The sequence below is a fragment of the Pseudopipra pipra genome, chromosome 2 (genome assembly GCF_036250125.1).
Source record: "Pseudopipra pipra isolate bDixPip1 chromosome 2, bDixPip1.hap1, whole genome shotgun sequence".
Classification (NCBI taxonomy): domain Eukaryota; kingdom Metazoa; phylum Chordata; class Aves; order Passeriformes; family Pipridae; genus Pseudopipra; species Pseudopipra pipra.
Window position 1 is genome coordinate 115,116,032 of NC_087550.1, and position 27,938 is coordinate 115,143,969.

Genomic DNA, 27,938 nt, shown 5'->3' on the forward strand with positions numbered 1-27,938 from the left:
CTGTGAAAGGCTCTCATGTGGTTTCATCTTTGATTCAGACTGCAGGATTACAAAGAATGAGATACTTGCACAGAGTGAAGAACAGAGCAAGTGTAAGGCATGCAAATGTACTACTTGGAGCTCTTGCACAGTTCATGGCAACTGCTAAACAGAAATTGAAGTAAAATTTAATTGTAATTGCTGTAAGATTAATTGTGGCCTGGAGCAGAAGGCAATGACTTGTCAGACTCCAGGACTCTGAGGATTGCCAACAGTTAGCACTGTAATTATGTTATTTTTATAATTTGGGCAAGTAACAAAGGGGTGATTATGAGGTAAGGGTATAAATGTTCTGCCAGTAACATGAACACTGCCTGAATAAAATATTATTATTACAAGAAGAATGACAGATGTGGGAAAACATTGAAACAGCCATTGAAGTACTCAATTTGTAACCACCTCATCAGCAGCAAGGTGCTAAGGAGCAACCATCGAGTCTGCCAAAGTCAAACTGATTTAAGTGTTTCTTTGGCAGCACCCCTGGGAGGTGGAGCAGTTTGCAAACTGGTAGCAGGAAACTTTAGGGACTGGTGAGGGATGTGATACCAGAAAGCTGCCTGGAACACAGCAGTGACTACGAGTGGGTGGTGACAGCTGTGACAAGGGTAGAGATTTGAAGCTGCCAAGCTTCATTTGAGGTTTCAAGAGGGCTTCAAGCAGGAAACACGAAGCTGCTGAACTAATGTTTTAATGCTGAGAAAAGTGTAAAGAAAGATTAAAACAAACCAGGTGGGTTCAGCCAACGGAGGAGAGAGTTGATGGGGACAGTCTACAGATGAACAAGGGACTGGCATAAAAAGAATAGTGATGAGTTAAGCAGTTAAGAACAGTCCAGACATGCTTGCTGTGCTTCAGAAAAGGGGAAATGGAATAAAAGGTTCTATGATTTCCTTTCAACCATGTGTTTGATTCTGTAGTTTGCATGAACAACACTTGAGCTTGCTTGAAGACACTACATTTTTTTAAAGTTAAGCTTACAGGGCGAAAAAAAAAATTAAACCAAACTATATAGGTTTTCACCTTAAATTTGGTAAAAAAAAGTTCAAGTAACTGTATCTTTATATGTTAACATGCAATGTTAACATTGCTATCCTGTGTTGTCAATATCACTAAAATCAGCTCAAGAAATGTGACTGCTGTTTCCATACTTTTTCTGAAGAGAAAGAATGTTACTAATAAACTAAGATAGAAGTAATTTTCTTTCTTGCAAGGGATTCTATGCTACAATTTAGGTTAAGCTCTATTTGCATATTAGTATTTTAAAGGGAACCAAAAGAAAACACTTGCTAAAAAAAAAATCCAAGTAAAACCAAACCCCTAAAATATACTACTGTATACTTACTTTCAAAAATTATGACATTTTATGGCTGACTTTCTGAGCATTGTAATTCCAAAACAGTATTTTATTTCCACTTTTCATCAAAATACCTATTTGTTTTCAGTTTAGAATAAAACCACAGAGAGGAAAGAAAGGCTTAAAACTGTGCATATGACTTATTTTACAATTAGTGTTCAGCTGCTTATTGGGTTCTGGAGGCCATTCACAAGAGTCATAGATATAAAAATATAGAACTGTCTTTATTAATGAGTTATGCATTTGTTCAAATCAGGTTTCTTGGGATACAGCCTTCTATTTGGATTTCAGCTGGCCAGCCATTGTATCTGTTGGTCTTCTGGTCAGAGTGGTTTATCTGTAAAAATAAAATAAATTTCAAAAATCAACATTTAATTCTCTCCATTTACACAGTAGTTCGTCAAACCTCATATAAGAGAAAGGGGTGATGGAGGGGGACCGGGAAGCAAAGTAGCACATCATGCTTGACATTATGGGTGAAGATTCCACCAGTTTCTCTCTTACACAGAGTGCTTTATTTATTTCCCAGATGGCTGTCGTGATATACACTCAATTGAATACCTTTGTCCAGCAGAAGCTCTGAAATGTGAACAATTCTGCAACAATATTCTGCACCAGTACAGGTTGGGGGCTGACCTGCTGGGAAGCAGCTCTGCAGAGAAGGACCTGGGGGTCCTGGTGGACAAAGAGCTGTCCCTGTGTGTCCTGGGGGCCAAGGAGGCCAGTCCTGGGGTGTGCCAGGAAGAGCACTGCCAGCAGGTCAGGGAGGTGATCCTGCCCCTCTGCCCAACCCTGGGAGGCACATCTGCAGTGCTGGGTCCAGCTCTGGGCTCCTCAGGACAGGAGGGACATGGAGCTCTTGGAGCAGGTCCAGAGGAAGATGTGAAGATGCTGAAGGGATGGAGCATCTCTGGGAGCAGGAAAGGCTGAGGGAGCTGGGGCTGTTCAGCCTCCAGAGCAGACACTGAGAGGGGACCTCCCCCAGGTCTGTAGGGGCTGCAGGGAGGGGGCAGAGGATGGACCAGGCTCTGCTCGGGGGGGCCCAGCAATGGCACAAGAGGAACGGGCAGGAACTGATGCCCAGGAAGTTCCACCTGGACAGGAGGAAGAACTTCTTTGCTGTGCAGTGACCGAGCCCTGAACAGAGACCAGAGAGGGTGTGGAGTCTCCCTCACTGGGGATATTCCAGAACTGTCTGGACACAATCCTGTGCCATGTGCTCTGGGATGGCCCTGCTGGAGCAGGGAGGTGGGACCAGATGACCCACTGTGGTCCCTTCCAGCCTGACCCATCCTGTGATTCTGTAATATTCTGGGAAAAAAACCCCACTATGGCAGTTTGACGTGGCTTTGGAGGGAATCAAGCATCATCAAGGACCTGACACCTGTGTTGGGTTTCCTCTCAGAATAAAATGTCTCTGCACAGGACATCAAGTTGAACACTTCCAAACTGAGCCTCTTTAGAATCTCTGGTCACTTCCAAAATTTTTCTACCATTGATTTAGTCCTGGTGTGGTACAAGTCAGTTCTAGCACATGGCCCAGTTCCAAAGCACAGAATGATGCACAAACAGCCTGCAGTTGTTATAAATAACTCACAGATTCTGCACCTGAAAGTTATACCTTGATATACAGACAAATATAAAGTGAAAATAAAATGAACATGACCTTTTCTTTTTGGATATCATCTGGGAGCTTGAAGCCTTTGGCAGCTATAAAAACCCAGCTTGACCTGAACTTTATATTCATTATTTCTTTACTTCCCAGTTCTTCTACTAATTTTTTGGCATCATTTTTCAACCTAGGAAAACGTAGTGAAAAAATGTGTTAAAAATTCAGGATGTGAAAAATGCTGAAAAAGATCACAGCTGATTCGTGCTTTACAATAAGCATTAAGCCAGAAGAAGCAAAAATGAGAATTAAAAAGTCCTGAGAATTGTGTTAGCAGCATGATATTGAATTCCCCAGGAGAATTCATGCTGAATTCATGGAATTTTCTTCCTCTTCAACACGTTCCTGATGTTAATGCAACCTGTTTGTAACAGCATAGCAGAAAGAAAAATGTATCCCAAACACTATCTCATATTCCAACCCTTCTTAAGTAAGGACAAGGGCATCAAATGTGGATTAAGTATTTTCCTGGATGATTATAATATCATGAATCCAGCTAAAAATCCCATAATAGTCAAAAGCACCCGAAGAATCAGGTTAAGATGTAAGAAGGAATGAAAACTAGGCACATCATAATTGTAAGTGTGGATAAATAACATATAAGAATAAGGAAGGTTGTGACTCAGAGGTAACAGCAGTGTCCTTTGGGGTGCTTTTAAACAGTACAACGCAATTATCCATCTTTGGGAACATCAACATACCTGATACGTGCAGTCACGGAAAGGACATGGAATCAAAACCTTTCAGGCAGGAAATGAGGGAACAACTCTGACTATAGAGTGGAATTTACCATTCCTTCACCCCATGACTCCATAGTCACTTCCCAGCCCTGCTCCTCAGCCTGAATAACCTGCTTACAAGGTGCTCCCATCGTCGTGAGTCGCCATCAGCAGGAGGGTCCCTTCCTGGGCATTCCTGATGAAACTCATCATCTCTGCCGAGTGGTCTGTGGGAATCAATCACACAACTGATTATTCATCACACAGACGTCACCTTCCTGTTCATGCATGGAAGGCCACAAGCATTTTTAAGTGGTCAGAGAATCAGCTTCCAGTGCCCCAGATCATTCTGTTTCTCCTCAGTAACTTACTGTTCAAAGTTTAGAAAATGTGTATGAACTACTCTTCGAGTAGATCACCCTTCTGGTTACGTGGAAGGATGTTAAGAGACAGACTAGAATATCTCCTATGATGATTTTGCAACTAAAATACGACAAAATATGTCAGGAAAAGGGATTTTGCTGAGTGAAGGATCTGGATGTAGTATCTGGTTAAGGGCTACTCCTACCAGACTGAAATAATGGAGAAAAAAAAAAAGAAAAAAAAAAGAAAAAAATGGGACAAGAACAATAATTTTTTTTTTTTTAAAAAGACAACTATCTCAACCAACAGGAGAAATTCAGCTTTTAAGGCAACATTTGTCAGCATATCTGGCCAGAGCATATTTTATGAAGACAGCAGCTGTTTGTTTCTAGCTGACCCCTGTTGATGATACAAACATAATCATTGGAAAGAGCAGAATAATTCTGTAAGTCCTTTCTTAGTGCTGAAACACTAACAAAGCTCTATTGCACTCTTTTCCTTACCTCCTGTCCACATGTCAAAAAATTTTGTCGATGTAACTTTTCCTGTTTTATCTGTAATTAAAAAAAGACTTGTGTAAATATAAGTAATTATTATTTTATTCAATAAGCATATATGTTTACCAGTTTCAGCTAAAGCTAGGCTGCTTGTATTATTTGGCTTCTGAGCTTTCTTAGGTTTCAGTTTTTAAATAGGAATATGGACTAATGTGAGTTTAAGATTTGGGGAGAATATTTTGATTCATGTAGTCTTTGAATCACCAAGTGTGACTAAAACATTTTTATTACTTCCCATTTGAAAGAAAAAAAATCAATTTCCATGTGCTTCCATGTTTTTATATGTAAATATACTGTACTAGGTCACAACCATTGATAGGAAAATTGGTTAAGCCTAAGAATATCTGAATGAGCTTAAGACTATTCTGTAAAGTGTTTGAGATGCTCAAGCTTTCATACCATTTGAATGTCAGCAGACAGAAACACAATAATCATCATTACTGTATCAGAAACTGGGCATGCAAATAATCAATAACTCCAAAACATTTTGGCCAATATTCATCATCAGTTATGCTGCTGTTCAGACGCTTATCTTTGGTTAAACAAGACATGAACAATTGAAAATATTTTACAAATTTCTAAATCCATGCAAACCGAGTTAACTGATTTTCATTATCCAAGACCCTGCTTGGACCCCTGCTGTGTGAGAGGATTTTTTCCATTTAGAGTGCATCAACCAATTTCTAGTGAGAAGATCCAGCAGCTCCTGATTCCTTTCTAGCTTGTCTTTGATCCCTCTGTGGTAAAATTACGATGGCAGATTGTGCTGAGCACAGGACTCTGCATGGCAGGTTTATCAGTGCTGATGAGGGGAAAAGGTGGCAAAAATCTGTCAGTGTAAAACAGAATTCTAGGCCTGGGTTGCTTCTGAGCAGAGGTCACCAGAAAATTGAAAAGCCTGTAGTGGAGACAGGAGAAATTCACACAATCGTTTTTTATTCCCTCTGTGTTGTTGGTTTGGGCTTAATAGTTCTGTCTTCCTTCTTACAAAAGACCATATTCCTTCATAAAAGAAAGTTATCATCATGGAATAAAAGACAAGTGTGATGCCATAAGACACTTGTTGAGCAAAGTCATTAGTTTGACTGACCTAATTAGAGGACATGTAGAAAAAGTGTCTCATTATAGATTGGTGCAGGATAATGGACAGATTTACCTGCTCCTGTGTGCCATAATCTTGCTTATGCATTCAAGATGGGTATTTTCCCTCTTACTCTACAGCTGTTTGCTGAAAACTAACTTTTTAACTGTTTATCTGTTATAACCAGTAAAGTTTTTATGATTATTGGAAAAAAAATGCAGTAGTTATCTGGAAAAAAAAAATGGAATGGATTCTTGTCGATGGTTAATTTAACCTTCAACAAAATCATGCAAGTTTAGGCAAGATCAAGATCTTGCTTAGACAAAAAAATTGAAATGTAAGTGTTTTGTGATCAAAGCCAACTTGACTGTGCCTAAGAACTCCATTTCTTCCTCTCCCCCACAGGATTTAGGCATTCATTTTTCCCTGAATCCATAATTGAAGACACTGCTCTTCATCATCATTCCCATTCATTTGAATCAAAATGGTGCCTCCAGATCTGGAAAAAAGAGCACCTTCTGCTTCCCAGTGATTCCTACTGCTAATAAAGACTTATAATGAAAATTTAATATTAATCAAGCTTTGAATTTGTCTTTCTGTCCACCGACCAAGACTGGAAAATGAATTTGTGCCGTGGCTGCACCTTGTGGCAGAGCTGCACTTCCCAGTTACTGCTTCCCCCTTATCAGTGGAGCAGAAGATATATTTTTTCAAGGATTGAAGCTGAAAATTCAGTCTTACTGCTGGAGATCACAGATATCTGTGCTGTGCTACAGGTTTTTTGTCTAACAAAATACACTTACACCACCTCTATGCACACATCCTCTATTTTCTTATACTGGTTTCTGAACATGTTTCTTTTGTTTACCCAGAAGACTGTTTTTCTCACACAGATTTGTTTTTCTTACATTTAACATGAATCAAGTTTGCAGTATTTTCCTTTCCCTTCCATGCTAGCTGGTAAAAACACCCACAAACCCAACAACCCAACCCCCCAAGAACATATGTAATTTATCTCTGTGCAAAAATATGTTTCTCTCTAACATTTTTTCTCTTACTTACAATTCACACTGGCAATGTTTATACCTCTTCCAACATTACCATTCCCTTCACTTATGAGCCTGGAATTGAAATAAGTACAGTATCAGCTAAATGAACCTGGTCCAAAGTTACATTTACCAGTGCTAAGCAATTTTCTGATGTTTATGTTTTCTTCAGTTATTTAGTTCAAGACTTTGTAGTAAACAAGACACGTGGCTTAAAAATCTTGCCCATTGTATCAGTTAGTTTCCTTTAAAAATGGGTCCTTCAAAATGAGACAGATCAAGAAAATACTTCATATAAATGCAGACAGAAAGATAAAGGAGAAAAAAACCCCCAATATAAAATGTGGGTTTGTGGCACTGTTCTTTGTTGACTGTATCTTCAGAAAAGCTCACTGCAAGGTTTTGAAGTTATTCCACCTGTCCAGTTTGAAAAGCCATGAAAGAACCTGAATTCCAGAAGGTGTTGACCACTCAACAGTCTGTAAATTTGCTGTGCTGCTCCGTGGAAATCAAAAATCATACTGGAAACTAACAGTTGGATGCAGCTTATTCAGAGGAACAAAGAATATAACATGAGATTAGCTTTAAAAAAAGCCCACAAATCAAAACTAAACTGGACAAAACAGCTAAATACTGTCAGTTATGCTCAGAAGTCTTTCACCAGAATAGGAGCCCCCTGGTAGGAGTTCATTTGCTGCTACTGGACCAAAACAACACACTCTTTCTCACACTAAAAAGCACTTGTTTGGATGCAAAGTTAGACTGGTACTCACAGCTCATCCTCAAAACAGATTTTAGCCATCTTTCCTTTGCCCCCACCACTGAGGATCCGGTAGGCATAATTCCCAGGTGGGCAGGGGCTCCAGTGGTCACATTTTTGCCTTTTGGGGACTGGGGCTACAACAGCAAAGGTGGGAAAACGTTTCCTTGGATGCTGCATAAACAATTTCTGCATGGAATGAATAATCACTAAATGCCAACACTCTAAGCTCAAATATAAACACACAGAACCCCATCCTGGCAGTTTTCCTGTATCATGGTAACATTATCACAGGTTTGTCAGGGTTTTAACTTATCATTGACTCTTATCCAGGGAAAAATTCCCCATTTAATATGATCTGAGTAATTATTTCGTGTTATTCCATACAACAGGAAACAAGGGCTAGAGGGATGAAGGTTTCCTAGCAAGAGCTTGAAGTTAATAGTTATCATTCTCATTTTAAGCCTTTTTTTTTAAAACAATAACATAGTCACAGAATGAGAAAAATGTACACATTAAGCCACTTGGTCAGATTAGAGATAAAAATAATGAGAATCTAATCACAAAGTCTGGTTAGTGGTTCAACAGTTTATCATAATTAGGAAATAAATGTGATATAAGCAAAGCTGTAGCTTTGCACTTATATGCCAGCAAACAAATAAGGTGTTCTTCCATCACTGTTCAATTAATTACATTTGCATACTGGCAAGTATAGGCTGACATCATATTTCTTCACAGATAGTGTCCAAGAAAAAGTTTGGCCTTGTAATAATTAATTTTACACAGCCAACTTCCTTCTTATAATAGCACATACTAAGTAATTTCTTAGCTAACAAGCCATTTCTCATTTGGCATATAAATACACAATATCAGACATAGTATAAGAAAAAAAAAAAAAAGAAAAAAAATACAATTACACACCCATCAACACTGGTTTCTTTCTGATGCCTTGAAATTCAGCATTAGATATCGTCGTTTGGGGTACCCGAGCAGCGATGAAGAATCCCAAATACCAAGCAGCCAATGATGTCAACAAGAGCCCTGTTAATCTCACAAGACCTGTGAAGGGAAAAACAAAACGCAAAACCAAAAAAAACCCACAAAGACATAAAGATGTTTTCACAGCAGGACTCAAAATCTTCTATTTCCTTCTGGCATTGCTACACGAACTGACTGTTTTCTGCCTGATATACTGTGTTAACCACAGCCCTCAGAGCTGTGGCAAGAGAGGATTTGTTTTATTCCCATCTCTTTTGTTTCTAAAACTTGATCTTCAGGCAGAAAACTCTCCCCAAGACTCCCCTTTAATCCACAGCCATAATACCCCAAAGAAGCATGAAATTTAACTTAATCCTAGTAGGATTTTGACTGTGAAAAGTAAGTACGAGATGCCACACAGGTATTTTGCAGTTGTTATTGACTTTCTGTGATAGGTAAATGCCACAGGAATGGTTTAAAACACTGACCATACAGGGAAATCCTTCCATCCACCCTTTTAACATGCTGGGTAAAAATAACTGAAGAAGGCCCAAACAACCTTGTCCACACAACCTTGTCCTCTGACTGCATTCATAGAATCATAGGATAATTTAGGTTGGAAGGGACTCTCAAAGGTAATCTAGTCAACCTCCCTGCAATAAGCAGGGAAATCTTCAACTCCACCAGGTTGCTCAGAGCCCTGTCCAGCCTGACCTTGAATGTTCCCAGGGATGGGGCATCCACCACCTCTCTGGGCAACCTTTGCCAGTGCTTTACCACCTCATTGTGAAAAACTTCTTCTATCTAATCTAAACCTGCTGGTTTAAAGCCATTCCCCCTTGTCCTGTCACTCCAGGCCCTTGTAGAAAGTCCCTCTCCAGCTTTCTTGTCAGCTCCCTTTAGGTACTGGAAGGCTGGTTCCCTGACTCAGGTGCAGCACCTTGCACTGGGCCTCATTTAGCCTCATGAGATTCCCATGGACCCACTTCTTGAGCTTGTCCAGGTCCCTCTGGATGCCATCCCATCCCTCAGGAGTGTCAACCACACCACACAGCTTGGTGTCATCTGCAAACTCACTGAGGGTGCCCTCAATCCCATTGTCCCTGTCATTGATGGAGACATTCAAACACGACTGGAGTGACTGTTTCACCTTCCCTCAGCCATATCAGAGTTTCCATGGACTGTATTAGCAGTGCACCTACATAATAGGATCCACAATTTTCATGGCTATGAAGAAATATATGTAAAGTCCATATTGAATGTGTGCTCTTCCTCAACACCAGAAATGGTATCAGGAATTCCTGATCTAGAAGAAATGCACCACCTAGTTTATGATGCTGAACAAGGAAGCCTCACACTGCAATTGTGGAACACAGGTGTTGCAGTGGCATGAGACACCTCCTGATGTGTAAAGAAACATGTGCTTGAAAATAAGGGTCTGCTGAAACAAAAAAAAAAAGAAAATTATTACTTTTATAGTCCTGAAAACCAAGTTCAACAGAACCAGTGTCCAAAAATATTCAGTATGTTCACTTTTACAGCTGTCCAGAAAATGCTGTGTATTATCAAGTCTAAATCTTTCTTATAACAGTCTACACTTATAAGATGCTCCCTTCCTTTCCTTCTTGGAACTGCCTTTTATAAACATTAAGATTTCTGCCCTACTTTTTCTCTAGAATAAGGCCAAATTTTCCACTTGTCTTCCTCATGTCCTGTTTTGCAGGTTCTACCACTTTACTGTGAATTCTGCCCAATTGGTCTGCATCCAAATTCTGAAAAACTGCAGAATGAACACACTAGTCCAACAAACACATTCTTGAGACTTTACTTCTGGTTATATGTGCCAGAAGGAACTTAGCCCTTTTTTTTTTTTTTTTTTTTTCATAAGAGTAGACTTTATTGACTCAGGTTCTGTTTAGAATCTATCATAAAGACTGGATTTTACCTCCATATCCTGTATTTGTGAATGTGGTTATTCCTGCATTCTACCTGGCTTTAAAAATCAAAAGCCCAGCAAAACACTGCAGAAACACTTGTGTGACTTTAAGAAAGACACTGTGAGAAATTTACAGTATTTTAATCAAAGGATTAAGACTGAAAGAGAAATATAATGAACCTTCAGATATTACAAATTTCCTTAATTATTACATATGAGAAATTTCTCACTCTATGACTAGTAGTGGTGCAAACCCACAGGAAATACAGAAAATTACTCCAACATTTCATTCATGTAGTCAGTGTGAACATGAGCACTGACAAAATTAATGTGCACAAATAAGGAGAACTGGTGGAACCAAGCAGAACAAAACTCACTTTTTCTCTTTTTGAATACTAAAAAAAAAAAACCAACATATTTATACACAATATGTATTTAATTTGTAAAGGAGACCAAGTCACGAGTTTCAAAACCCAGGAAGAATTAAGTGAAAACTGCAAGTTTATTGAGAGATTTTAGTGATTGTTTTTGGGGAGATGGTGGGGTGCAAAGATCTGTGAGATCATCAGTCGGATTTTCTTTCACTTATTTCTATTATAGGCTTGTTAGGTTTATCTTTACAATGATTTTTCACTGTTTTCCATCAAAACTAAGGAGCAACTCTGTTGCAAAACAGTCTCAACAGTGCAGCATTTTACCTAATTAGAAGAGAAAGTACAAAAGGTCTAACTGCTGTTAAGTCTGACCGTGGTGCCTGGGAAAATCATGGAGCAGATCATCTTGAGGGCAATCACATGGCACAAACAGGACAACCTGGGGATCAGGCCCAGCCAGCACAGGAAAGGCAGGTCCTGCCTGACCAACCTGATCTCCTTCTATGTATGACCAGGTGACCTGCCTGGTGGATGAGGGGAAGGCTGTGGATGTGTCTACCTGGACTTCAACAAAGCCTTGGACACTGTCTCCCACGGCATTCTCCTGGAAAAGCTGCATCCCATGGCTTGGACAAGGGCACTCTGTGCTGGGTTAGGAACTGGCTGGCCCAGGGTGGTGGTAAATGGGGCTGCATCCAGTTGGCAGCTGGTCACTAGTGGTGTCCCCCAGGGATCAGTGCTGGGGCCACTTTAATATCTTTATTGATGATCTGGATGAGGGCAGATGGAGAGCACCCTCAGTAAGCTCACAGACAACCCTAAGCTGGGTGGGAGTGTTGATCTGCTGGAGGGCAGGAAGGCTCTGCAGAGGGATCTGGACAGGCTGGATCCATGGCCTGAGGACAGTGGCATGAGGTTCAACAAGGCAAAATGCGGGATCCTGAACTTGGGTCACAACCCCCCTGCAGCTGCAGGCTGGGGGCAGAGGGGCTGAAAGTGCCTGGCAGGAAAGGATCTGGAGGTGCTGGTTGACAGCCCTCTGGGTAAAGAAACATTCTCCTAATATCCAGATTAAGCCTCCCTTGACGCAGCTTCATGCCATTCCCTTGGGTCCTGTGTTAGCAGTGCTACCTTATGGCAACCCCCAAATTCCCTCTCCCTCAGGTGTTCACTTGCCCCTTGGCAGCAACTAAAGCACTAAATGTAAGCACAGTATTGGGTGTGTTTTCCGTGCTTAGCTGATTAAATATCCCCACGCAGCCCCACCTCGCTCATACACACCCACCCGTACGCAGCAGGACTTTAACAGAGGGAAAAAAACTGAAAAAGGAATATATTTAAGACTCAGGCATGAATTATTCCAGACTAAAAGCCGGGCGTTGAGCTGGGAACAGCCCTCCCTTCCCTTCCCCATGGTGAGAGGGGTCTCAGGGGGCTCCTGCCTGAGGAGGGCACGAACCCAGAGGGGTGAACCCTACTCACAGTGCCGGCTGGGCCTCATTATTCTGCCTTCTCCTGTTCCTCTTCCTGCTCCTCGTCCCTCTCCTGCCAGCACCGGGAAGGGGAGCGGCCACTCGTCAGCGCTGCACCGCCCCAGGAGTGAAAGGAAATAACTTTTAAGTTATTCTCTGCAGAAAGCAACCAACTGGAGTCCACCACTAGCAAATCTGCAGATGACACTAAGTTGGGGAGGAGTGTCCATCAGCTGGAAGGCAGGAGGGCTCTGCAGAGGAACCTGGACAGGCTGGAGAGTTGGGCTGATTCCAATGGGATGAGGTTCAACAAGGCCAAGGGCCAGGTCCTGAACTTTGGCCACAACAACTCCCTGCAGTGCTACAGGCTGGTCACAGAGTGGCTGGAGAGCAGCCAGGTAGGAAGGGACCTGGGAGTTTGGACTGACAGGAAGCTGAACAGGAGCCAGAGTGTGCCCAGGTGGCCAAGAAGGCCAATGGCATCCTGGCCTGGATCAGGAACAGTCTGGCAGCAGGAGCAGGGAAGGGATTCTGCCCCTGGACTCAGAGCTGGTGAGGGCACCCCTGGAGTGCTGTGTCCAGTTCTGGGCCCCTCAGTTCAGGAAGGACATGGAGGGGCTGGAGCAGGTCCAGAGAAGAGCAGCGAGACTGGGGAAGGGACTGGAGCACAAGTGCTGTGAGGAGAGGCTGAGGGAGCTGGGGCTATTGAGCCTGGAGAAGAGGAGGCTCAGGGGAGACCTCCTCACTCTCTACAACTCCCTGACAGGAGGGGGGAGCCAGGTGGGGGTTGGTCTCTTTTCCCAGACAACTGTCAGCAAGACAAGAGGGCTGGGTCTTAAGCTGTGCCAGGGGAGGTTTAGGTTGGATATTAGGAAGAAATTCTTTACAGGGAGGGTAATCAGCCATTGGAATGGGCTGCCCAGGGAAGTGGTGGATTCATTGTCCCTGGAGGTTTTTAAGATGAGACTGGATGTGGCATCAGTGCCATGGGCTGGGAACCACGGCGGGGTTGGATCGAGGGTTGGACTTGATGATCTCAGAGTTCCCTTCCAACCCATCTCATTCTATGAAGGCTCACACGGCACCCAGCAGCTCATTTGGAAAGCTGAACTTCTTCCTGTTTTTATCCTCCAAATGTCATAATCATAGAATCACACAGTGGTTTGGGTTGGAAGGGACCTTAAAAATCATCTAGTTACAACCCCCCTGCTGTGGGCCAGGACATCTTCCACTATCCCAGGTTGCTCGGAGCTCCATCCAGCCTGGCCCTGAACACTTCCAGGGATCCAGGGGCAGCCACAGCTTCTCTGGGCAACCTGTACCAGGCCTCACCACCCTCACAGGGAAGAATTTCTTCCTAATACCTAATCTAAACCTACTCACTTTCAGTTTGAATCCATTGTCCAGATGAAACAGTTATTTTTGAATCTGTTGAACCCAATCCAGAAGGCAAGCAAGGGCTTTTTCCTGGCAGCAGTCAGGGTCCGCCTGGTCCACTGAAGCCCCCTCTCCTTCTTCTACCCATCATCTTCTACCCTGGGATGACACAAGTCCCACCATGAGCACCAGCCCACTGGGCCAAGCCCTTGGTTCATCTTTCCTTGTGAACAAGGTGTCATGCACCATCACCTGGAGGCTTCCTTCCAGGTGGGGTAGGATGGTCACTCCTTGTTTGCATTATACCACCAAAAACCTGGCACCACTTGCACTTGGGATGTGGGGCAGCACCCCTGCTCCTCTCCTTCTCCTCAGCTTCCCAGCCCAGATGTAAGGAGTGTGAAATTAGAGCACAGTGCTGGCAGCACACAGTTTCCAGTCTGTGGCAGATAATGTGAGATAAAGGCATTGCCCATCAGGAGCCTCATATCATGGGCTTGGTTTTTTGCTTTTAAAATTTCTATTTTCCAACATGCTCTGGTTGATGGGTGTGTGGGTGCTGAGCCCCAGCAGCACCAGTCAGTGCTGGCACTGAACCAAAGAAACTACAGCTCACACCAAGGGCAGCTTGTGAGGACTGAAGTGGCCACTCAAACAGGAAACTGGGCTGAAGACCTTGAAGCTGGGCAGAACCCTAACAAAGAAACCTGTAATTTCACAAAACCACTAAATCATTTAGGCTGGAAAAGACCTCTAAGGTCAGTGAGTCCAACCTTTGACTGAACACCCCTTTGTCCCCCAGCCCAGAGCACTGAGTGCCACGGCCAGTCCTTCCTTGGACACCTCCAGGGATGGGGACTCCACCACCTCCCTGAGCAGCCCCTGCCAATGCCTGACCACCCTTTCCATGAAGAAATTCCTCCTGATGACCAACCTGAACGTCCTCTGGTGCAGCTTGAGGCCATTTCCTCTTGTCCTGTCCCTTGTTCCCTGGGAGCAGAGCCTGAACCCCCCTGGCCCCCCTCTCCTGTCAGGGAGTTGTAGAGAGCAATGAGGTCTTTCCTGAGCCTCCTTTTCTCCAGACTAAACATCCCCAGCTCCCTCAGCCCCTCCTCATATGACTCACTCTCCCGACCCTTCCCCAGCTCCATTGCCCTTCTCTGGACACACTCAATGTCCTCGTTGCAGTGAGGGGCCCAAAACTGGACACAGCACTCAAGGTGTGGCCTCACCTCTCTAATTTTCATTTAGAAATTTAATCAAACTACACTGTGATTTAGTAGCTGCCCTTAAAACTCTCGGATTTGGTTTCCCTTAAGCTTTTTTCATTCCCTCTGCCTTTAATGATGCACAGAAATTATGTTTAGTTCAGCAAACAGATGAATAAAATCCTGTAGGAGGGCACATGTAGGACCACAGCCGGATTTGGGCTTTTCATTCCTCCCAGGACACCCATGAAAGCTATAAATGTTTCCAGACCCTGGAGGAGAGGTGTTTCTTGTCCTTTTCTGTGAGTGGTATATTATAATAGCCTACAAATTGCAGGTAAAACCTGAGGGAGTAATTGCTGCTGGTTATTTTCAAACGTACTGGAGCTTGCAAATGAAAAGCAACATCCCATAAAACCTGGGGTGTGAATAATTAAAGAGGTAGCATGGGACAAATAAACTTGAGGAATGAAAAGCACAGGATAGAAAGGGAAAGGAGTTATGAGAGGGCAAAAGAAACTTAAGGACACCACTAGTCTGGGTTACTTTTCCAAACATGCAATTATTTCTGCAGGAAGTGTTATCCTGCAAAATGGCACATCAGGAAATGGTGCTAATAAATGATTGAAACTGTTGAAGAGTGCACTTCTAGTCCTTAAAGTAACAATAATATGGCTTTAAACCCAAAATGCTATGGCTTGTGGCAGTCAAATGAAAAAGTCTTCTATTTTTATTTAAGCAAGGGACATTAACTGGGACTTGGGATAATTTAATTTTGAAATAAATTTATATTCTACGAGCATTGGTGGCTCACGCTTCATAGAGAAAAATTTTAAGCCCTTAGGAACTTGGTCACCACCTCAATACTGTGAAAAACCCCCATCATTAGCAATCAGTGTCTATTGGAAAACTGCCATTTTACCTCTTTTAGTGTAGCAGGTTACTTTATTTTCATTATTGCCTAAACTCCATTGACCCACACCCAGGCATTTCCTACAAAACCAGTCAACACAGCAAGTGCCTTGCTTGCCTGACAAATCCCAGGGATCCAGTGGTCTCCAGCTGAGGGGATTTTAAATACCTGAGGACTAGAAATCCCTTAAATGTTTTACTTCAGGTATCTCAGTTTGGTGTCTGCAAAAAACAAGCACTAGGGTTCTTTCTTTAGTAATTAATCACAGATGTGGAATGCAGAAGACTTCCAAAGCATCATTTCTGATCTTACTCTCTGTACCCATTCACTCTGTAATTTGAAAGCTTAGAGGAAAAACTTATAAAAAATATTATTCTTCCCTCTCGATGCTTTGTGAGGCCGTGAGACCCTTTGGTGATAGGCAGGAGAGGGAATCTACTTGGGAAACAAATGGCTCTTGCAGACACTAAATGGCACACAGTGTTAGTCTTGTCTTATCATCACAAAAGCCAGTCAGTAGAGAAGGTTTATGGGCTAACACAGTAAAACTACAACAGAGCAAGTTCCTGCTTGTCCTTTGAGCCAATGTTCCTCCAGAGGTATTTTCTGCATCCACCCCACTTGACTAGCAAATGAGCAAAAGTGTCACTCCAGTCCTCGTAGCTATTTAATTTACATGTTTTCTGCTCATGCACAAATGGATTTTTAACCCCTCTAGGATGAGTTAAAAGAATTCAATGGTTTAAAATGGAGGCAGAATCCGTAAGGCAGAAAAAGAACATTGTACTAAATCTTTGCTTGTAGGGGTCACAAGAACTTAAAGGGCTACCAGAAAAAAAAACAAAAAAAACCCAACAGACCACCTACATAAAATGTGCAACTGCTGTTTAAGTTAACTGATTTTACCTAAGACTTGGGGTGGATAAGAACATACACGTGGACAACAGAGGGGTGGCAATGTGAAAGAGCAATTATTTAACTCAGTCATGCTTCACCATGTGCTTGTGCCCATAATTCAGGTGGAACCTCAGCCTCCGGGCAGTGGTAGCATGAAAAGGAATGTGGAGAAACAGTAAATGTATATTGTAATACAATTACTGTGGGGTTTTTTTTCTTTCATTTTCTTTTTTTTTTTTTTCTGTTATACCTTGAATGTTTTTATGAAATCCAGGAACAAATACTTAGAACAAGGTGACAGCTTTTAGACATTTCTTCTGCGGATATATTAAAATCACCTTCCTCAGGATATGCAAAAATGGATCATATAACAAAGGGAAAAAAGCAAGCATTGATTACTTTCAGCTGATAAGCTACAAAACCTGTAAAGCCTGTGAGTCTAGGACATTGCTGGCCTGTTAAACAACACAAAGGTGGGGCATATTTGTGTGTTTTCCTTATGCTTTGTTAATCTAGAGAAATAGGTGGAAAATGTCATCAACTGCACTTCATCCAGACAGAAGATGTTGACTGAGGAAGTTTTCTCAGTATTAGCAGCAGTAGTTTAATATATTATATGCCCAAATCTAGTCCTCCTTAATACACAGCAACCCAAATTTTTCCGAGAAGGAAGGCAAGGGTAGGGAAAAGGGCAAAATGAGAGGGAAGGGAAAAATCCTTCTTTTAAATGCTGGGTATTTTCACATGGCTTTGCACAATCCTACAGGATATCTGCTGACTGTTTCCTTGAAATGCAGCTGTCAGCACACTCATCAGGCCCACAGGTCCCTGTTAGGACAGACCCTGTGCAATCCCAGACAATTCTGCAAGCCCACTCAATCAAGTGGAGATTTACCAGAGGGAGCTGGATTGGTGAGAACCCTTTTATCAACAGTCCCAAAGCTCTTGTAGCTTGGTGACATCCCGTGGTCCATCCTGGAGCTCCTCCCTGATCCATTCTGCCAACACCAGGTGTCTCAGCAGGGTCAGGCTGATGCCACCGTGACAGACTCAGGTACCAGAAGGTGATGCTGGAGATCTAAAAGAGACAAAAAACCACATGAAATCTACTTTTGAAGCCAAATCTGCACAGACACTGAGAGAGCTGGATTTTTTTCCTGTCTTCTAGGGAAGGAGAAGAGAGAAAAAACCTATCACCTAACCTGGGAAGTGACATGAGCAGTCACAGTGGGTTGATACTTCAGAGCAGTGTGGGGAAAAGGTGGGTATCAGTTAGTCAGGGGAGACTAAAAATACATCAGCAGTTAAAAATCGGTATAAGACAGCAGCCTGGAGTTTGTTCAAGATGCACAACAATAAAAAAATCCTTCATACAGTAAGAATACAGAAAGCTGAAGTTAATGTTAAACTTACAATTAAAAACCACTCAAAGGAAAAGTAAATAGTGTTCCTAGTCATAATAACTTCAGAACAATTCTGGGTGCATGAAAAGAATGTATCTGAAGAATTACAATACCTTGTTTATCCATAAAGAGCAGTTTTATCTAGCTAACAACTATAAAAACCCAATATGCTAATATTTGTGTAGGTACTGGCAGCATAGATCCTTGTAGTCTTTACAATAACCTGTATTTCTTGGGAAATGCTACTGAATTTCCTAGAAAAACAAATGATGAGTCAAGGTATAGGCAGATGGTACTTGTAAGCCTCTAGAAGGAAAAAAAAAAAAGAAATAATAAACCATTTATTTTTAAAGAGTTTGTTTTGGCGCAGAAAGGGAAGAATAGTTAATGTTTACTGTTTAAGTGGCCATCAGAATAACACATTGTCCTGAAAAATTTTATTGAGCACTTGAATTGTAAACCTTCTCATGTTCATCTACACTGCACTGTCATTACCAAAAAAGCCATATTCTTGCAGTAACTTCTTTTGTGTTTCACACAGAAACTTAAAAGCTGTTTTGTCTAAACAGGGAGGCTTTAATGGGGAAAGATGAGCAAGAAGAGTGTGAATGAACAGCTTTACAGTTTTGAATTCAACGAGCCTGAAGCACGAAAGGTGCTCTGAAGATGATGGCAATTTCAAGAGCAGTTTAAGCACGAGAATGAGAAGTTGTACCGTGGCCCTGTGAGCAGAGCTGTGTAATAACAGAATCATAGAATGGAAAGGACATGAAAGATAGTCTAGTTCCAAACCCCTGACCTTCCACTAGATTGCTCAGAGCCCCATCCAGCCTGGCCTTGAACACTTCCAGGGATGAGGCACCCACAGTTTCTCTGGACAACCTGTTGCAATACACAGAGAATATCAGGACAGTAAAAAGCAAAAACAGCTTACTTGACCAATCCTCTAAATTTCCCAACAGGCACAATACACTGTGCTACCTTCAAAAAGCTCAGGGCTTAAAGATTATGGACTTTTTAAAGAGGCTTTTAGGTGGAGGGAAGACTCAAGGATCAGAAGACCCTGAGGTGAGGACCCTTTAGGAAGGATATTTAAAAAAGAACATGAAACTACTTTTAGTAGAATTCAAACAAGAAAGGGAAAATGCTGTGAAAGGGCTCAGAACTCGGTGTAAAAAACACACCGTGGGCTCCACCTGGCGGGATAAGGAGCACAGAGCAGGGGGTGGCTCCCTGCCTTGGGGACAGGGACACCGATTTGTGTCCCTTCCTCATCCACGGTGAAGCAGACGGCGACAATCCAAAATGTGACTTGAATCCCTTCCAAATGATCGGAAGCTTCGTCTTCTCAACTTCATGTTTTCCGTGCCCGATTCTGTCCAATACTGCGATGAACTGATGAAAAGTTGAAGCAAGAACATTTATTTCCTGCTTATTTGGGAATAAGCAGGAAAAAAAAATCAACACCTTGGAACTAAACTTGCCTGCTTCCTCCCTGCAAGGCTCAGATGGGATCTAAAGCAGTTCTGCTTTCCCTTCAGAGCTAAAGCCAGAAGGTAGAATTGAAAGCCACAGGAAGAACTTGGACAGGTATAATTTATCAGCTTTGAAGTTCATCCTGACAGTGTTTAAAAAGACACACAGAATAGGTTGAAAGAATTAATTTATTTTAAGCAGCATAAAATCTGATCTTTTACATACTGTTTATCTGAAAATGGCAAAGCCTGAAAGTACAAAGTATCAATTTTTTTGAAAATTGAGTAATGAGGCTTGACAGTAAGTGGGATAGACATCCTAACATCACCTGAAGACTGACTTAGAAAGACTACACCACGTTTTTTTGATGTTTTGATCCCATTTTCCTTTCAGTCAATGTTAAAAATATTATCTGATAAAAATAAACAAACAAACGAACAAACAAACAGGTGAAGAAATGCCTCTACAAGATGAAATAATTTCCTTAGTGGTGAAATCCTTTCCACACTTCCTAAATAACTATAAAATAACAACTGATGTACTATTAAAGTTTTAAAAGATCTCTGCATCTCCATATAAAATTTTCAATAAAAAAATGTGAACTGCCTTTTTCAGATTAAGACTTATTTGAACACTCAGCTTTGTATAGTTTATGCACAGAGTATTGGCTATCAAAGCAATTCTTTTCAGGACATGTTGGAGCAATCCATACCTTTGTGCTGCCAAGAAATTGTCAGTTGTCTTTTTAGGACCACTTCAACATCCTCAAGTTCATTTTTTTTCCCCCACAGAATTTTTCAAAGGACATCTATGTTGCAAATGCAGCCATTTAAACACTCACCTACGTAATCCCTCCCTGAAAACACAGGAATAAACATCCCCTTTGCAGGTTTGACTTGGCTCTGTGAAAACTTCCCTCCTCAAAGGGTGGTGTGAGAGAGGATTGTTACACATAATGTTTATTTAAGTGTTTTGACCAAGTACACCTTGCTGTAAAATCAGGAGCAGAAGTGTCTCTGCCACCAAAATGAGCCAACAGACCATAATGGTCCAGTGCAGTTGGTGCTGGACAAAAACCACCAATGCCTTCAAGAAAGAACCTGTCACCTGCTTAAGGAATGGCACCAACTCCCACAGCTCCTTGTGGTCCTTCTCTCCACCCCTGTATTTTCTAAGCACAAAGAATTTACAAACAGGACCAGTGAGGAATACCAAGAGTATTTCCAAGTGGGAAGCAAAAGAGGTCTAGGAAATGCAATCAAGTGCACAAAGGAGTTCTTTGCACACAGGAAAAATTCAGGGACCTTTGGAAAAGATGAAGTTTGGTCTCGAATTCTTCTCCTAATACTCCTGCAAGTATTTGCAACATGGAGTTAATTTCTAAAGCCTTAAAAACTACTTTAAAACAGGTCTGTGAATGGTAAAGAAGAAATCTGCATCTTTTCTTAGGAGGACATGGAGCTTTTAGGAATTTTTTTGTGGGGGCAGATGGGTTGAGTGGGCCAGAAGACAATCAGAAAAATCAGATTTACAACCAGAGAATTAGTAGGACAGCAACTACCCTAACATACAATTATGTTAGGTGATTACAATCAATTAAAAAAAATGAAAAAAGAGACAATACTTATTGAGGGCTACTTCCTTTTAAATGCTGAAAATTACCATCTGTGTTTTACTTTTTGGCTGACTTAAAAGAAACTCTGGATGTGCCTTTGCAGTCCAGTGTAAAATTCCCAGTATTTCAAAGACTACCCGACCACAAATATCCACCCAAAGCAAACACAAAACATTCTTTTATTACTCCTGTACAGTCACTGTATGTCAACATGTTTTATGACAACGTGTCTTGTTGCCTACAAACAGATATTGCTGTGAGACACAGCACTGTGTGCTTTGTTATACAGAGAGGGGAATATTCAGCAACTGGGCAATGATTCTGCTTAAAGATGATAGTGCCCCTTATTCATCTGTGAGTGGACAATTCCCAGTAGCACCAACAGGCACCTCAGAATGCTGGTTTTCAAAATATTCAGGCAAGGGGACCCTGGGGGCTGACTGATGTTACTCCTACAGCAGCTTCTCAGCAACTGCTGTGGCTCTCCCATTTGGGTCTTCCAAGGGGCGTCAGCCTTGCTCTGGAAGCCTGGTAGAAGACTCAGTTATTTAACCTCTCCACATATCACACCTCCAGCCACCTTCAGCTCACCACAAGTGCAAGTTCACAGCAGTGGCTTTTGTGGGACAGATGCATCTCATCCGCCGTTCATTCAGCTGAAACCAGCACCTCTATTTCTGCTAACATTCCTGAGGAGCTATTACCAGGGTGCTGGATTACTCACAAGCCTGGATCAACATCTAATTAGGCCTCATAAGCCAGAAAATCTAACTGGCTCAGAGATTGCTCGTATCCCGTTACCAATCTGTCTTCACTTCTCTGAACAGCAGCAAGAACTACAGCAGCCAGAAAAGAACAATTTATCAATCACAGAGTCAAGTTTGACAGGAACTAATGTCTTGGTAAATTGTACAGCCCTTTCTTAAAAGGATCCATCTGTTATGCTCCTGCAATTTTTAATGAAGTTAAAGGTAGCTTACTTCTTTCTTTTCAAAATTTCCTTTTACTTGCAGCTCCACAGGTCACTGTACCAGCACCCTTCACTACACAGCTCATATTACTACTTATACATATGTCTGAGATCAGGATATCACAACCAACCAACCTAGCTGATGGAAAGCCCTACAGAAATTAAAGCTTTCAGCAGCACAATCATTCTGGATTATCAGAAACTTTAAGGATCTCTCTCTCTCTTTCTCCCTCTCTCTCTGGGAAAATCTGCTGTGTTAAGTAACTCTCCTAAACCTTTTAATATTTAAAAGGAAAAGGTTAGCAGGAAAATGGCTCACCCTTGAGCAAAACCAGCCAATACACAAAAAGGAACTAGGTAGGATGCTCATAGGTTGATTTTAGCTGATAAATTTAACTGTTGTTGGGCACCTGAAGTGTTTAACCAGGGACCCCAGACCCCACACTTCTGTGATCACCTCGAGTTAACCTGCACAGCATCAGAGCTGGGAACTGGAATGCTGCACTGTCTTGATGTATTGTGTTTGAGTTGATCCAACATACAAATCCTAAACACAAAGCCCTTTCACATTAAAAACAAAACAATCCCCTCTACCTAACTTCTTTTACAGAACCTGAACAAAAGGCTTATTCCAACCTTTCATCTATTTTCTTCAGCATTTAAATTGAGCCAAAGAAGCCCATGATAACATTTCTAAAACTTGTGAAGGCAGTGGGGTAGAACCAACATATTCCCCTGCCTGAACTCAGGTTTAACTAGTGAAACTCAAATCACATCCCTTCAAATCCCTCATGATTGCACTGATAGTATCAATTACCTAAAAGGCTGCACCCAATGAAACACAGCTTTCTGACACTCTCATGGTATGTGATATTACACCCACATCAGAAAAATGCTGGTTCAGCAAGAAATATTGATCCCTGTACAAGGAATGATGTGGAGTGCTGTGGCTTGGAGCATTCCTGACTTCCACAATAAATACAGGATATTTTCCAGCACCATTTTTACTCAGTGCTCCGGCTTTTTTGTGCCCTCGTTCCCCCCCCCCCCCTTTTTTTTCTTTTTTTTTAAGGTGTGGTTTAATCTTACATCTGAAGTTAGTAACAGGAACATAAAATACCTCCCAGCGTATTTTTTTTCCCTTTAAAGATATCAGGGAAAGAGATCACTAGTGACACACGCTTGGTAATACTGTAGTCTGCCACTGTATTTCATCTTCCACACAAAAATGCTCAAGAGCATTATTTTTCTTAATGTGCTGTAGGCTAAAAATGAACCCTCAAGGGTTTCTATTGCTCTTCTTGTTGCCAGAGCAACAAAGCAATACTCACCTGAATATCTGCCAGTGTAAGTATCAATTTACAAGCTAAGATGAAGTTTGTGCTGCTAGCAGATGTCACTAACAGCATTTTTACTAGAAGCCAAATGTTAGTAGCAAGGAGTGCCATGAAAGCTCAGGAACATATTAGTATTTCCTCTGTGCTGCTTGATTATTGCTCCTATAATTCAAGTGTTTTTATTAAAATATCTTGACCAGTGACATTCAAAGTGAAAGGGTAAAACTGAAAGGCTTTTATATGAAATCCAGTGCATTAAAAAGACTTTTGTTAACCAACTCACAAGAAATCTCAGCTGGCACTAGAAACATACTGAGAACCTTTCCCAGTAAATTCCTTCCTAAAACTCTTTGTGGTAAGGAGATAGGAGGGGCTGGGGTGAGGGAAACAGTGATGAAACCTTTTAATAGCAAACAAGTGTTATTACTTTCTGAATTGAAAAAGGGTTTATTGTTTAACACTGTAGCAATCCAAAATTCAGACTGTGTTTCTGTTTGAAGAAGAAGCATTACTTCTATCGCCATACTGTAGAAAAAGAAGGAATACGACTTGAAAATTATTTGTTATGTGTAAAGCCAAACCCAGGAGGACAATATGGAACTCAAAATCATAGTTATGAGATATTAAGAGATATGGAAAACGGAACACTGGGAAAATAGCTAAGCTCTGTGGTTTCTTATATGTCTTGTGGTTCACAATTTTTCTCCTCTTAAAAACCAAGAGGCAGAGGAAGAAGGAGACAAACTCAAAAATTCCCATTTGTTTCCAACTCCGAATTCCAAGAGAAATAATTTTCAGAGTTGGATCAGCACATCAATTATTTCACTCTTTTGAGCCAAGCAATCTGAGAGTGCAAGTATTAAAAGGGAAAGAAAACCACAGGCCCTGCCAGTTATGACGTGAAACGCACAAGTTAGTTAAAAATACCCCCGCAGTGTTTTATTTTCACACACATGACGTGCACCTCTGTAAATGCACCACTCCTAAAAAAAACCCTCAGAAATCTTTCCTTATTCCATGCAGAGTCAGATGCAGTGTGAATCAGAGAGCTATATGAAGGGATTATAGGCAGAAAACTATCTAGGCAAGGTATTGGGAAATTCAGAGTTAAGCTTCCTTTTTTTTTTTTCTCTCCTGGTTTCCCACATGGATATGCAAACTGCTCTGCTATCAGAATGCAAAGGAATAACTTTTTCCTTTTTTTCATATATATATAAATACCTCCCAAGATAACTAATAGTTATCAGTGAAATCCTCAACCTTGCATTGTTTATCTTTCAAATCCAAACACTGGCCAGTGTTACAGAGAAGCCATGGAGGTCCTGCAATGCTCACTGACTAGAGACAAGAAAAACTGTCCTATCTGCAAAGAAAAGCCCAAGTTCTGACCCCAGCATTAAGATCTGCACTTGCAGAATAGAAAGCTGGTCAAATATACTCCTCCCTGCTCTCTCCCACTATTGTTCTCAGTCTTACCATATGTTTGTTTTCAGCCAGTCAGTCCACACACACTTTTCATTTGATTGACACAGCGGTGAAGCTAAAACTAAACACCTCCAACTGCTGCTCGAGTTGGAAAACAAGCAAGCATTAAGACTTTCACTTCATGGCCTGTCCATAAAGACAGATACTTCTCTTTTGAACTCATAGTTGCTGAGCTCGGCAAAAAAAAAAAAAAAGGCTGTCTTTCTTATTTTGTTGTTTCCTTTTAGTTACACACTCACTGGAAATAGAGAAAGACATCACAGAACACAGACCTTTGCTTTATTGCCTGCCCATACATATGCAGATCAGCCTTTTCTAGGTATCAGTCAGCCTCAACTCAAAAAACCCAAACAAACTCCCACACGAGGGGGAAAACTGAAAGGTCTTTTGTTTTGTTTTGTTTTGTTTTGTTTTGTTTGTGCACCAAACTGGAAAGTCACTAAGTATTAATTTTTATAAAATCCAAAGAATTCAAAGCCAAGCAGTTCCATTTGGTTGGATGGAGCATCTTGTGCTTCAAGACCAGTCCTAAGCCACACGCTCACCAGTGGTAGCATCCTTGTGAATTAAGAGAGGTAGTCTTGTTTTACACTAAGGCTGAACAAGTTTGTTTACCCATTTTTCACCACCTTGAGCTGTTTCGTAACACTCAGGGAGGGTGACCCTCTCAAGTGGCAGCAGTGATCTTGAGGAGAAGAAACCACAAACCAACATTTCCTCTTGACCTCACTTGCTTTTCTCTCTCTGCTGCTTACTTTTCTGCCTGACTTTTCTCCCTCCCCCGCACCTTAAGCACAGTTTCAAAATAAAGTGGTGTAAACAGAAAGCAGGATTCATTTAATGCAATTAATAAGAAAGATTATTAAAGTTTTTTTTTCTCTTTTTCTACAGTCAGAGCTCGATCAGTTAGAAAATACTGACAGGTCCTTTTTTTGTGAAAGAGAGATGGACAATTTTGTTCACACAGTGGAAGAACATGATGGTGTGGTTTTTTATATTTTTTTTAAAATCTTTTTCTTTAGATTTTTTTTTTAAAGAAGGTACTGTTGAGAGCATAAAGGCTTGTTGCACTGCAGTAGCAAATCCAGTACCGTAGCACTTCAGAGGTGTTTAACAGTGCTTTGGTTCAGAATCAGTGTTAGAAAATAAAGCTATAAAAGTTATGATGCAGGATATTTGGTGGGATTTCAACAGCAATTTGCAATGGGCGTAGAAAGGACCGAGGCATTGGCTTCTTCCCCTTGGCAAAGTTCCCTGTTCTTTGTTCTGTTGGGAGTCCCAGGTTTTTCAGGATCAAGTTTCTCACTTCCACCGGTGACGCACTAAGGAGGATTCGTCATTGACCACGTCATTGTCCGTGTAGCGGTGCTGGCACCGGGGTGGGATGAGCAGCAGGATGATCAGCACCAGGAGGATCACTCCACACAGGCTCATGAGAGCATAGGAGGCAATCCACAACACGGGCTCGTGGAAAGAAACGCTGGAAACACAGTTGCTCGCAACATCTGCTGTTGTGAAAGGGCCTTCAATCTCAGAGACTGGAGAGCCATCAGCTTCTGAGAAAGTGCAGAAAGAAAAACATTAAGTCTATAGACAACCTTAAGTCTACAGACACCATTTAAAAGCAAATAACAAAGAGATGTAGCCTAAATACCTGTATATCCCTTTCCCTTCATCATCACACATCTCTGCATACTCATGTTTTATTGCATTCTCATTGCAACAAAAATGCTACAATCCCACGTTTATAAAAAGGGAATCTGAAGCATAAGGAGACTGTGACACTCCCACATCTACACAGGCTGTCTATGAAAGAACAGACATTTAAATCAGCTCTGCCACAGCCACAGTCAGAGCCCAAACCCCTGGATCGCTTTTTTCTCTCTGGACTAACCTTTCAGAAATGTCTGTTTAAATATCCTACAACATCTACAGTGGTGTAGGTCAGAGCCAGGGCAGTTTTTGTTTGTTTCTGCCATTTCCAGCAACTGGAAAAGTACCTCAGATGATTCCTGTGCCTTCTGTATCTGCTGTTTCCCAGGGTCTTAGGGAGCAGCATGCAGGTTCACAGGCTTCACAGCTACCTTACAGCACTGCATCCTAAATATGAGGTGCAAGGTGGAAAACAGCACAGACACTCTTGTGGGAGGAGGTGAAAATTCAGAAGGAAGGGGAGGTGAGGCAGGAGAGCTGGGTGACAGCTGTCCAAAAAGGGGAACGGTGTAGAGGAAGGTCAGTGTCAGAAATGAGGAGCTGGGGCATGAAGGAGCAGCGCTGTTGGGCAGGGAGGGAGAACTAACCAAGCAGCTCAAGAAATGACGACAAAGCTAAGGCAAGAAGCACGAAGGGGTGCCCTGGCAGCTCGGTTTTTGAACAGCCATCCATCTCAGCAGCATCACAGACTGTGTGACTTTGTTTCATTACCACCACAGCCCCCTACTTGTCAAACCAGGATGTGCTAAAAAGGGTTATGCTGCCCATGGTTGTCACAGTAACCATGGCAGGCACAGCCAAGTTCCCCTGAGTTGTGGACAGGGCTGAGGGTGCAGGAATGGCAGAGCAAGTGAGTTGCCCTGGGGCAACAAAATATTGGGAGCATTTCATACCTGTGGGTGTGTGGCTGGGGAAGGATGGACACCTTTCAGCTTGCTTGGGGCAGCAAGGAGTCTGCAGTTAGCACTGTCTGTATATTTTAACAAGTCTTCCAAACAGTTGTAATCCACTTCTCTAGTGCTCAAGACACATTTGAGCACTTTTTATAAGGGCCTCATTCTACTTGTCCTGCTTGATTTCTTTTTCATTTTATAAACAGACACACTCTTGCGCAATTGTAAGTGATCCCACTATGAAAACAGTTATCTCTTATTTACACAACTCAGTCATGACTGCTGAAACCGTGTTTAAAGAGA

General features: G+C 41.8%; 2 protein-coding genes across 3 annotated transcripts in view; both read right to left on the reverse strand.

Moving 5' to 3' along the window:
* Positions 1-1,598: 1,598 nt before the first annotated feature.
* On the reverse strand, positions 1,599-12,693 carry FAM3B (FAM3 metabolism regulating signaling molecule B). Of its 2 annotated transcripts, XM_064647040.1 has the most exons (8): positions 12,359-12,693; positions 8,510-8,647; positions 7,602-7,725; positions 6,845-6,903; positions 4,648-4,698; positions 3,921-4,008; positions 3,060-3,192; positions 1,599-1,730 (listed from the first exon to the last, which is right to left on the reverse strand). In XM_064647040.1, the coding sequence occupies exons 1-8, from the start codon at positions 12,375-12,377 to the stop codon at positions 1,641-1,643; spliced, it is 702 nt and encodes a 233-aa protein (XP_064503110.1). In that variant the 5' UTR covers positions 12,378-12,693; the 3' UTR covers positions 1,599-1,640. The 2 variants fall into 2 exon arrangements, with proteins under 2 accessions (XP_064503110.1, XP_064503112.1); XM_064647042.1 differs by lacking the exon at positions 12,359-12,693 and having other exon boundaries at positions 7,602-7,777; positions 8,510-8,638.
* A 13,364-nt stretch (positions 12,694-26,057) lies between these two features.
* BACE2 (beta-secretase 2) overlaps positions 26,058-27,938 on the reverse strand; it is a 48,381-nt gene continuing 46,500 nt past the window's right edge. The window contains exon 9 of the mRNA XM_064647043.1: positions 26,058-26,585. Coding sequence (XP_064503113.1) covers positions 26,332-26,585 — 254 coding nt within the window. The 3' untranslated portion in view covers positions 26,058-26,331. The remainder of the gene's footprint in view (positions 26,586-27,938) is intronic.

What these genes read in the sequence shown, in the direction of transcription:
- FAM3B (XM_064647040.1), bottom strand. An exon ending in ATCTGTTTTGAGGATGAGCT is followed by an intron (nt 6,904 to 7,601) that starts GTGAGTACCAGT and finishes TTTCAATTCCAG; the next exon opens with GCTCATAAGTGAAGGGAATG. An exon ending in ATGATATCCAAAAAGAAAAG is followed by an intron (nt 1,731 to 3,059) that starts GTCATGTTCATT and finishes TTATTTTTACAG; the next exon opens with ATAAACCACTCTGACCAGAA.